This window comes from Coenobita brevimanus, chromosome 25, assembly GCF_032717465.1.
Source record: "Coenobita brevimanus isolate Jiangsu-jjx chromosome 25, ASM3271746v2, whole genome shotgun sequence".
Lineage (NCBI taxonomy): Eukaryota > Metazoa > Arthropoda > Malacostraca > Decapoda > Coenobitidae > Coenobita > Coenobita brevimanus.
The window spans coordinates 43,043,102-43,055,157 of record NC_136978.1 but is presented as its reverse complement, the minus strand read 5'-3'; the positions used below and the strand labels follow the sequence as shown (position 1 = coordinate 43,055,157).

Sequence of the window (12,056 nt, the reverse complement as noted above, 5' to 3'; positions counted from 1 at the left end):
GAAGGGGGGGATGGATGGAGTGAGGGAGGGATGGAGGAGGGGGAGTTTCTAAGAGGAGGGATGGAGGGAGGAAGAGTTGTAAGAGGAGGGATGGAGGGAGGGAGAGTTGTAAGAGGAGAGGTGGGGGGAGGGAGAATTGTAAGAGGAGGGATGGAGAGCTGAAAGAGGAGGGATGAAGGGAAGGAGAGTTGTAACAGGAGGGATAGAGGAGGAGGGAGAGTTGTATGGGGAGAGGTGAAGGAAGGGAGAGAATTTTAAGAGGGATGGAGGGAGAGGGGAGCTGTAAAAGCAGGGGTGAATGGAGGAGGGGGGAGGTGCCTTTTCGAAGTTAAGTAATAATATGCATTGACGAGGACAAGGCAGTTTCCATTTTACAGATAGTGTGCTGTGGGAGGAATTCTTATGCTTAAAATTAATGCATCTGGTGACGTCTTACACAGGTCATTACTGCAACTTGCATGCGATTTTTTGCAACTTTGAAAACTATTGGCGTGATGGCAGTGAGAGAACTAAGGGCTATATCTCATCCTATGACTGTGGTATGCAAGGTAAAAATTGAGAGGAACGTGGAAGGTAAAGAGTTAGAAGTGTTATGAAAGGCTGAAAGAGGAGAAGCTGGAAAACAGGGCTGTGGTAAATCAGTTGCAGGTAAAGGTAGTAAGGTATAGTTAGTGAAATGGGGCTGGAAAATTCCGTAGAGTACATACGAGTATTGGAAGTGGTTGGTTGGACAGTGTGACGAGAGAAACAACTATCTTCCCAAAGTCTGAGGAATATACAGCGGAAAAATCGAACCATATGAAACACACAGTAGTAGAGATGGGGTTCTCATTGCATTTCGCCAGTTGTAAATATTCTTCAGACGGAGATGGTAAGGTTTCGCAGTGCAGCTTGGTGGAATTCAGAGGTTGAAAGGGCAAAGGAGGAAGGAGAGACCTGGCTAGGGTTCAAAGGGGATCAGATGAGGGAAGAAGGGAATGCGTTGAGAGAAATTTAAAAAACTGTGAGAAAGATAGATAAATATAGTTCTTACATCTATCAACCCGACAAAATCTACCCCAGGAGTACCCTCTAATTTTTAACTATCCAGCTCAGTCCTGCATCATCTTTAAACATACCTGGGGTTTGATTCTCTCGGGATTTAGCTTTTATTTATTTTGTTTTTCTCTTGGAAGGAACAGTATTTCCGGCACGTGGCCTTTGGTTCCTTCTTCCTAGCATAAAAAAAATATATATATTACCTCTCTTGTAAAATCTGCTTCCAAGAGATTAGGTGTGCTAAGCCAACTCCGTACCTTCTTTACCCCTGCACAGTTGTTGACTTTATACACGGGTTTTATTCGCCCCTGTGTAGAGTATAACTCTCATGTGTGGAGAAGCTTCCCATATACAGCTCTTCAAGGTGGTGTCAAAAGCTTTTCGTCTCATTAACTCTCCTCTTCTTACTGGCTCCCTTTAACCTTTGTCTCATCGCCGCGCCGTGGCATCTTTATCTCTTTTCTATCGCTACTTCAATGGTCATTGCTCCTCTGAACTGTCTGCTTGCATCCCTCCACCACTAAAATTCTGAAAAGCTTGAATGACAGGGACTTTAACAGCAGAATGGAAGGTTGATTTGAGTCAGTAAATTGTAGTAGGAAATGGATATGCAAGAATGATAGAGAGAAAGGAATATATCAGGAGTGGTGAGTAGAGGCTTTAAAAGTGGGTGTGTGTGTGTGGGTCTACAATGGGAATGATAGTTTTGAAAGCTTGTGAAAGGAAATGTAGGGTTTTTGTGCCATTTATAGGTCTAGAAAATGATATGACAAGGTAAAGAGGGAGAGGTTATGGAAGGTTTTGCATGTGTAAGATATAAAGGGAAAGATTGTGAATGCACCCTTTGTAGTAGTAAATGTACCAGAAAACTAAGTGGGAGCAGAATAGTAGTAGCATTATTATTATTATTATTATTAGTTGTAGTAGCAGTAGCAGCAGCGGCCGAGGATCAGTAGTAGTGGGAGTAGTAGTGGTAGCAGTAGTAGTAGTAGTAGTGGTAGTAGTAGTAGTAATGGTAGTAGCAGTAGTAGTAGTACTCGTAGTAGTAGTAGTAGTAGTAGTCGTTGCAGTAATAGTTGTAGTAGTAGTAGTAGTAGTCGTTGCAGTAATAGTAGTTGTCGTAGTAGTAGTAGTAGCAGTAGTAGTCGTTGCAGTAATAGTAGTTGTCGTAGTAGTAGTAGTAGCAGTAGTAGTCGTTGCAGTAATAGTAGTTGTCGTAGTAGTAGTAGTAGTAGTAGTAGTCGTTGAAGTAATAGTAGTTGTCGTAGTAGTAGTAGTAGCAATAGTCGTAGCAGTAATAGTAGTTGTCGTAGTAGTAGTAGTAGTAGTCGTAGCAGTAATAGTAGTTGTCGTAGTAGTAGTAGTAGTAGTAGTCGTAGCAGTAATAGTAGTTGTCGTAGTAGTAGTAGTAGTAGTAGTCGTAGCAGTAATAGTAGTTGTCGTAGTAATAGTAGTAGTAGTAGTAGTATTTAGAGCAGTAGTACTAAGTGTAGCCGTAAATCAAACACCTGGCCTGTCGTCGCCACACAGGGACGGGGACGGTGGTGGTGCGTCTGGCGGATGTGAACGACAACTCGCCCCGCCTCACGCGACACTTGTGGCACGTGGAGGTGGACGAGACCTGGGGGAGCGACGCCCCCTCCAACCACACCCTCCTAGACATCTCCACCACCGACCACGACACCTCCAACTACTTCTTTTATAGGGTAGGTTGGAGTAGTGAGGATGCCAGTACGCTGTTCACTCTGACTTGGCCTAACATTGCCGTCCCTCCATCTTGACTCTTGAGTTGTGGCAGTAGATTACCACAAAGATATATTTATAAAGGAAATTAGAGGACTCACATACTCTGCAGGGCAACGAAATGGCGGGGGACAGGGCGACGTGGAGGCGATTTGTATGTGACCACCCTTTGCAGGATTGAGGTGTCTGGGAACAGATAGATAGATAGATAGATAGACATACTCTTTTTACTTTCTCATCAATCCAATTTTGACCCATATAAACTGGAGTATAGGGACCTGGAGCTAGGATACATATTCCCGACATATAAGGCAATGGTGACCAGCCTCACACGCCCTTGAGTGGCATTATGCGAGCAATAAACCCCAATCACCCCTCAAATGGAACCCATCCAGGCACTACCCGACTGGAGCGCCTTAACACACTAAACCACCAGATCAGGGTAGAGTCACCTGGAAAGAGAGAGAGAGAGGGGGGGGAAGGGGGGAGCAGCTTGGCCTAAAATTGCCATCTCTCCATCTTGAATGCTGAGTAGTTGTGGCAGTAGGCTAACTTAAGGATATGATGCTAGTCACGAAGAAGTGCCATGGAAAGGTAGAGCCGTAGCATCGCTTTTCTCTGCCACTGAGCTGTGTGAAGTAAGTTGCAAAAGGACGAAAATCTGGGCCAAGTTAAGGAGAAAGAACTATAGTAAATCTTCCTTATATTTTCTTTTTGCTTTTCATAGATTATTTATCTATCTATCTCTTGCCAGACGCCTTAATCCCATACGGGGTGACCACAAACAAATCGCCTCCACGTCGCCCTGTCCCCCGCCATTTCACTGCCCTGCTCCCAGCTCACACCCCCCTCCCTCATATACCTCTCCACTCCATCCCCCCATCTCATCCTTGGCTTCCTCCTCCCCCTTCCCCCCTCCACCTCACTCACATATACTCTCCTCGTCAGTCTCTCACTTTTCATAGACGCATTCTGTTATTCTAATTAGGATATCAGAAAAGATTTTGTTCAGTGAGTTAATATTTTTCCCATTATTGTACAGACTTGATTCTCTCAGTGCTCTGTTCAAGATCACAATGCTTCTCTCTCTCTCTCTCTCTCTCTCTCTCTCTCTCTCTCTACCTACCTACCTACCTACCTACCTACCTACCTACCTACTTACCCACCCACCCATTCATCTATCTATATTATCATTGTCTACCTATCTATCTATCTATCTATCATGCTACATACTAACCCACCCACCCAGCTATCTGCCTATCTACCTATCTCTCTATCTATCAATCTACATACTTACCCACTCACCCACCCAGCTATCTATCTATCCATCTATCTGTCAGGTGGTGGAGGGCAGCGGGTGGGGGTGGCAGTACTTCGCAGTGCGCACACAGGGGGCGGTGGGCCAGCTCCATGCGCGCACCACCCTGGACTATGAGGACGAGGCGCAGCGCAGGGGCTTCCGCTTCATGGTGCAGGTCACCGACAGGGTAAGGCAGGGGTGGCAGGGTAGGCAGGGGTGACAGGGCAGGCAGGTGGAAGGCTGGGGTGGCAGGGTAGGCAGGGGGAAGGCAGGGATAGCAGTGTAGGCAGTGGGTGGCTGGGATGGCAGGGTAGGCAGGGGTGTCAGGCTAATCAGGTGAAGGTAGAGGGGAAATGAGGCAGGACAAATACTGCTCATTGGTTTCATTGTTTAAGATTCTGATCATTGGCAGGGACGGCAGAGTAGGCAGGGAGGCGGCAGTGTAGGCAGGGAGGCGGCAGAGTAGGCAGGGAGGCGGAAGAGGGGAGGTATGGCAGGATCAGGCACAGTGTAAGGAGGTTCGGTTTGCCTATAATGCAGGTCACGGGTAGAGTAAGGCAGGGGTGGCAGGGTAAGCAGGAGGGAAGGCAGAGGAGAAGTATGGCAGGATAAGGCACAGTACATGGGTTTTGGTTTGAGGCAGGTTCTTGGAAGGGTAGGCAGAGGGAAGGCAGAGGGTAAAAAAGGAAAGATGGAAGAGGCAAAATACAAAGAAGTCTGGTTGTGGGCGTTGGGTACAGGCAGGGTATGGCAGGGGAGGGGGGGGAGACGAGAGGCAGAGGAGGAGGGGGGGAACGAGAGGCAGAAGGGGTTAAAAGACAGGACAAGGAACACCGCAAGGAGTTAAAATTTCGCACCCATTTGGCAGCAAACTTTCATCCCTTTTCTGTCCGACTGTCTGATGCAGGAGTTAACCATTACTCCCAGTCCTTCATGTATGCAACAGGTCAACTCTGGAACTGTCTTTATCTATATTTCCTATTGCCTATGACCTCCAGTTTTTAAAACCCAGTGTGTCCAGGCATCTCGAAATGAACGGATCTTGAATTTGGCTCTCAGTTATTTTGTTTTTACCTTTTGTGGTAGGTGGGGGCGCTCACCATCCACTCACTCGATGTAATGCTGCTCTCGGGTATCTGCCCTTTCCTCTCCTCCATCCTTCTTTCCTTCCATCCTTTTCTGTCTTTCTTTCCTTCATTCTTTCCTTGTCCTTCTGCCTGTGGGTGACTCTACACTGAGTGACAAGCCAAATGGTTTCCTGTGCACCAGGAAACCATTTGCTACGCTGGGTGGTAACCATATAACCAAATTTTGGCGTCTGGTGGTTTAGTGGGTAATTACGGAGCTCCAATCGGATTGAGCCGGTGAAGGTTTATATCCAAGGTGTGGTTGGGGTTTATTGCTCACGTAATGTCACTCAGGGATGAGTGAGGCTGGTCACTCTCATCTTAAATGTCTTGACCCACTTGCCTAGCCCCGGGCTCCTACGCTTCTCATGGGGCAGTGTAGGATTGGATGATGAATGAATGAATGAATGAATGAAACTTTTTTCTTGGAGGGAACAATATTGCTGGCGTCTGGCCTTTGGTTCCTTCTTCCTTGCATTAAAAAAATACAGTTAGTGACAAATAGGACATGGCAGGGGACGGGGATAAGGGGACGAGAGGAGGAGGGTAGTAGGGGGTAGGGAAGGCGTAAAGCAGGGGAGTGTGATTCACGGTACGGAGACAGGGTAAGGCAGGGCAGAAAGGTGAGGGGGAAAGGTAGGCAGGTAAGGCAGGGAGGCAGCTTGGTGGGGTAGGCAGGTCTGACAGAGGAGAGAGAGAGAGAGAGAGAGAGAGGCAAATATCCTAACTCAGTATTCGTACTTCATTACGTGCTCTCCTCTCTCTCTCTCTCTCTCTCTCTAACTCCAACCAAATCATCGTTCATACAGCCAACTTTCCCCCAAATATTTGCATTAGAAAAAAAAAAAACATTAATTTTTAACATAGACCGTTTCATTGCTGGTGAAAATTTAATATGGGGGAAATGTACACAAAACTCGTGTTATTAAATTGTTTATGGGCAGAGAGAGAGAGAGAGAGAGAGAGAGAGAGAGAATGTAATGAAAGGGGGTGATGCAGGGATAGCGGCGGTATCTGTGTGTGTGTGTGTGTGTGTGTGTGTGTGTGTGTGTGTGTGTGAGAGAGAGAGAGAGAGAGAGAGAGAGAGGGAGAGAGAGAGAGAGAGAGAGAGAGAGAGAGAGAGAGTGTGTGTGTAATGAAAGGGGGTGATGCAGGGATAGCGGCAGTATATATGTGTGTGTGTGTGTGTGTGTGTGAGAGAGAGAGAGAGTGAGAGAGGATTTATTTATATGCTTGTGGAGTAAATAAATCCCTTCTCTTGCAGTCACTGGACCTAATCTCTCTCACAAAACAATACACACACTAACACCACCCTCTCTCCCCCTCCCTCCCCACCCCCCTCCACCCCAGGGCCGCGGTGGGTGGAGTGACGCCAGACATACAGACACAGGGTGGGTGGAGGTGATGCTGCGAGATGTGAACGACAACCCGCCCACCTTCACCACCCCGCACACCCACATCACCGTCGCCGAGGACGCCCCACCAGGCACTCTCATCGCCTCACTGCCCGCCAGTGACCCCGATATGGTAGGTCATAGGTCAGATTAGGTCAGGTTAGGTTGCATCAGGTCGCTGGTAATTCTCTCAGCTAATGGTTGAGGAGTTATTGACGAGAATGTTGCTTCAAGTCTGTCGTAGATCAGAAATTTGCCAAGTGTTCTGAAAAGTTTGTTTGGCTCGAAAGATCACATTCATGTGTATCCAAAGTCACTGTTTAGTCTATATACTGTAATTAGGTGTATCAGTAGTTTTGTCCGCGATTAAACTCTATATTCTTGTTGCTTACGAATGATGTTATTCAGATGAGAGAGCTTTTGCGTTGGAAATCAGAATATGCTTTTATTTACCCCTTCATGGCAAGAACGCTTTCCTAAGCTGAACTGAATCGTCTGGAGGTGGGAAACTAAGCTTTAACATTCGTCACCTGATTGAGAAGAGGAATGCAAAGAACTGTCAGTATCATGTTACTTCCCATCGAGATCGTAATTATCAGGGCAGGTCACCACACTTAACCCCCTCATTTCAGTGATGTATTTTTGGTTTTTATCCTCTTATTCTGTCCCTTAAACAATCCACTTGAGGTGTGGATTAAAGGGGACGCAGAAATAATCCCTAAATGTGTTCTAAAGTGTTTACATGCAGGGGAGGTTCCTTAGATGGACTCACCTTTTGAATCAGTTGTTACATTCATGACCCCAAAATGAATAGTGTGAATGTGTAGATATTGATAGATAGATAGATAGATAGGCATTCTATTTCCACAAAATATCCTTGTAAATATTCAGTCATATTACCATGTTGTTCCAGTAGGTTAGGATTACTTCGAATTCGCACGAACATATATTATCCCAATTACATCATTAATCTTGCAGCTTTGTGTAATTGTGACTCCTGCAGATGGGACAGCAGAAGGTGACCTACCATGTGGTGGGCGGGTGGGGCGCCTTGAAAGTGGAAGCTGGAGGAAATGTGCGTCTGTGGCGGACCTTAGACAGAGAGGCGGAAGGAGGGGAGGTGGGAGTGGCTAGGATAATCGCCGTTGATGATGGTCGCCCCCCCTTGTCCTCCACGGCCACCCTCACCATAACAGTGAGTGATGTGAACGACTGCCCACCCCGCCTACGCCCGCCCACCCTCCTACACGTCACTGAAGGAGAGTCAGCAAAGTTACTGGGCGTACTGACAGCCACGGACGATGACCTGTGGCAGCTGGGACACGGACCGCCCTTTTCATTCTCCTTGGCTGCCTCCAACCCAGCCCTCGTCACCCACACCCTCTCACTCAACTACCATCATGGTTAGTGTTGTACCTGTATTGTTCTTATATATCCTTATTGTCCACAGTATATTTGATGTTGTAGTGATCTAACAACCAAAAATACAAACTCCTAGCCGAATCTAACTTAATATAGGCTAATCTAAACAAACTTAAGCCTGACCTAACCCTACCTATCATGATTTCACTTAATTTGTAATTTTGCAGCGGGGAGAGAGAGAGAGAGAGAGAGAGAGAGAGAGAGAGAGAAATATTGCTCTAGATTTAATGACAGAGGGGCTAAGGTGATAATAAATGGTAAGGGGTAGAGTATTTGACATCTGAAACTTACGAATGATGTTATGTTGGTTGCTAATCGTGTGCAATATACCATGGAGTTTACGTGCAACTTAGAAAACAGACATTATTTCCAATCTTTTTTTCCATGGCAGGTGTAGACAATGGGCGTGTGGAGGTGTGGTCTTAGGCAGCTGACGAAGTGGAAGACGCAGCTGATGGCAGAGGACAGTGGTCGTGGTTTTGAGAAGATGTCGTCTCTTAATGTCATTGGCAGAGAGGATCCTAGCAGCTGAACAGAGACATGGTGGTGAAGGGAGACAGTCATTAATCCTAAGTGTTGTTCTACCCTGACAGGTTTGGACAGGGGTCGAGGTGGGACAGATTGTGGTGGCCGAGAGGAGCAGTGGAAACATGAAACAGTGGAAACTGCTGTTGGATGTACAGAAGGTGGGCAAAGATTAATCCTACGTGTTGTTCTTTCTTGGTAGGTCTAGATAGCGGTCGTGGTGGGGCAGAGGTGTGGTCAGTGAAGGCAGTCGACCGAGAGGAACACAGACAACTGACAGTAGAGGTGGTGGTGGGTGATGCCGGGGGACTGGCTGCCACACACACCATCACTGTTATCATTGACGATGTAAATGACAACCCCATGAAGCCAGGCGCAAAGACGGTGCATCTCTGGAAGACTCAGGTGCACCACACGTAACATTTGTTCTTGTAATTCATATTTTTGTTAGTGCCTGCATTATGACTAATTACTGTGCTTGCTTTCATCATCATCACTGTCATCATCATCAACAACATCCTCTTCCTCCTCCTTCTCCTCCTCCTCCTCATCATCATCATCATCATCAACATCCTCCTAATCATCATCATCCATCGTCAAATAGCTTCTGTCACAAATGCAAGTGTGATTCATGGTTTATCTCACATCAGCTCTCACATCGGCATAGTCTGTCGCTACTTCAAGATTAGTCCTTCGCAGCAATATCATCTCTCAGACTCTTTATTCTTCTCTCAGTCTTTCCCATATATGTCTTCATAGACTTCTTTTTCCCGCAGTTTTTCCATATTATCCTTTAAATCAAACTAATACTGCATCTATCCTACCTCATATTTTTGAACTGGGCAGTCTTTTAGGGATATACCAGATAATTATTTCTCTTGTAAGTGTTTATTTTCATATCTTTCTGTCTGAATCGTTTTCGAAGACTAGAATTAGAACTTAATATCCTTACTTCAGAGAGTTGTATTTAATATTCCCAGCTCAGAGTGGTGGAGTAGAGGTGGCATTAGAGTATATGTGAAGGATCATTTTCTGCAACAAATGCTCACTATAGTCGCGGCGCACTACTCTGAGGTTGTCATTATCGTACCCTGGCAACCTACCATTCAAAAGTGCGTCCAATTTCGTATCATATTATACACGAATCATATTATTAAGCACGATTATGTTATACACGAATATTATTATACACGAACATATTACACACGAATCACATGCGTCTCATATTATACACGAAATCAGACGCACTTTTCAATTGGTGGTTTGCCAGGGCACGATAATAACAACCTCAGAGTCGTGCGCCGTGACTATAATTGTTCTAATGTTTGGATTGCTATGATCATCTTCGGATAAAAAAAATAGTGCTTAATACCCTTGTGTTGTGCCGTTTGTGTTATGATAATTTACGAAAAATACTTAGCACTTTCTACCTTTGTCTCAGGGTGGCGGCGTGGAGGTGGCGCTAGGGAGGGTGTATGTGGAGGACCCTGACGACTGGGACCTTGACGATAAGACGTTTGAGTGGGCTGGCTCTCCCCATCCCCATTTCTCCCTTAACACAGCCAGTGGGGAGATTTATGCATCCACACAGCTGAGAGAGAGGAGGTAAGACACCAGAAATGAAAATCAAAGAGAAAACTATACTCTTTTTACTTTAACTTGGCCTAAAAATATCTTATCTTTTAGTGCACAGTTGTAGCAATAGATGAACACTTGAATATGATGCTGGTAACGAACACACAGGAAATGGGAATCTAGGAGAATACTATACTCTTTCTATATTAACTTGGCCTAAAATTATCATCTCTCCATCGTGAGTGCACAGTTGTAGCAATAGATTAACTACAATATGGTGCTAGTAACGAAGAAGTGCTATGGAAGGGATGGAGAGCCATAGGATTTTCTTTATTTACCATTACTCGAAGTTAAAAAAGCTGGAAAAGGACGAAAATCTGGGCTAATTTAAGGTTGAAAAAACTGTAGGAAAGATACTTATTACAGGAAGAAGGTAAAAGAATATGAAGAGTTGAACCTGAATAGGAAATTGGGAGGTGGCTGCAGATAAATGATAAAGTCTAAGTGCAGGAAGACCAGACTCTCTCCTTACACTACTGATACAGTATACACACACACACACACACACACACACACACACACACACACACACACACACACACACACACTGTAGAAGGAGATCGAGATACACGTCCACCTATTACAAATGCAGATGCTCTACGCTGAGAAACATAAATAACCCCCAAAAATGGTCTTATATGAGAGGCACCTAATTCATTGCTTCAGCTGCACCCATCCCACGCCTGTAGCTTCATGAGAAAGTAACAATAAACAAACAACAGCCTAACTTAACCTTTCTCTTCTACTCAATACTACACTTCACAAACACGTAAGTACATGCCAACAACACACTTCACAAACACGTAAGTACATGCCAACAACACACTTCACAAACACGTAAGTTCATGCCAACAACACACTTCACAAACACGTAAGTACATGCCAACCACACACACACACACACACACACACACACACACACACACACACACACACACACACACACACACACACACACACACACACACACACACACACACACACACACACACACACACACACACACACACACACACCAACACACTTCACAAACACACACACACACACACTTCACAAACACACACACACACCAACACACTTCACAAACACACACACACACACACCAACACACTTCACAAACACACACACACACACACCAACACACTTCACAAACACACAGACACACACCAACACACTTCACAAACACACAGGCACACACCAACACACTTCACAAACACACAGGCACACACCAACACACTTCACAGACACAGAAACACATACCAACACACCACAGACATGTCAACACATACCAGCAGCATACTTCACAAACACATACAAACAGCACACTCCACAAACATACATACATACACGTACCAACAGCACACTTCACAAACACATACATATACTCATACCAGCAGAACATATCACAAACATGCAGACACATACCAACACACATCACAAACATAAACACATACCAATTTCACAAACACAGACATAAACGGTTACCACCAGTACACGTCATGAGCACAAACACATACCAACAGCACGCTTCACAAAAACATACACAAACACATACGAACAGCACACCTCGCAAACACATAAACACATACGAGCAGCACACATACATAAACACGTAGCCACCACAGCCATCCAGAGCCTTAAAACAGCACCCTTCTTGAACCACCACCAGACATCCACCCCTCAGAAACTACCCATCCTAGAGAGAGACAAGTACAGCTGCCCAGACCCTTCCCTGTACAATACCAATACTAAATACAATACCAATACAATACCAGCAAAAAATAACAGTGCAAAATACAACTCGCAAACAAATCCATTCTCATACTTCTTTGCAGCTCCCCATAACAAAACACCCGTCATGCAACGCACAAT

General features: G+C 45.3%; 1 protein-coding gene across 1 annotated transcript in view; it reads left to right on the top strand.

Moving 5' to 3' along the window:
- LOC145393828 (putative neural-cadherin 2) overlaps window positions 1-12,056 on the top strand; it is a 330,222-nt gene that overhangs the window by 287,504 nt on the left and 30,662 nt on the right. Inside the window, exons 12-17 of the mRNA XM_080267873.1 lie at window positions 2,569-2,744; window positions 4,122-4,268; window positions 6,559-6,735; window positions 7,606-8,005; window positions 8,752-8,954; window positions 9,991-10,154. Coding sequence (XP_080123999.1) covers window positions 2,569-2,744; window positions 4,122-4,268; window positions 6,559-6,735; window positions 7,606-8,005; window positions 8,752-8,954; window positions 9,991-10,154 — 1,267 coding nt within the window. The remainder of the gene's footprint in view (window positions 1-2,568; window positions 2,745-4,121; window positions 4,269-6,558; window positions 6,736-7,605; window positions 8,006-8,751; window positions 8,955-9,990; window positions 10,155-12,056) is intronic.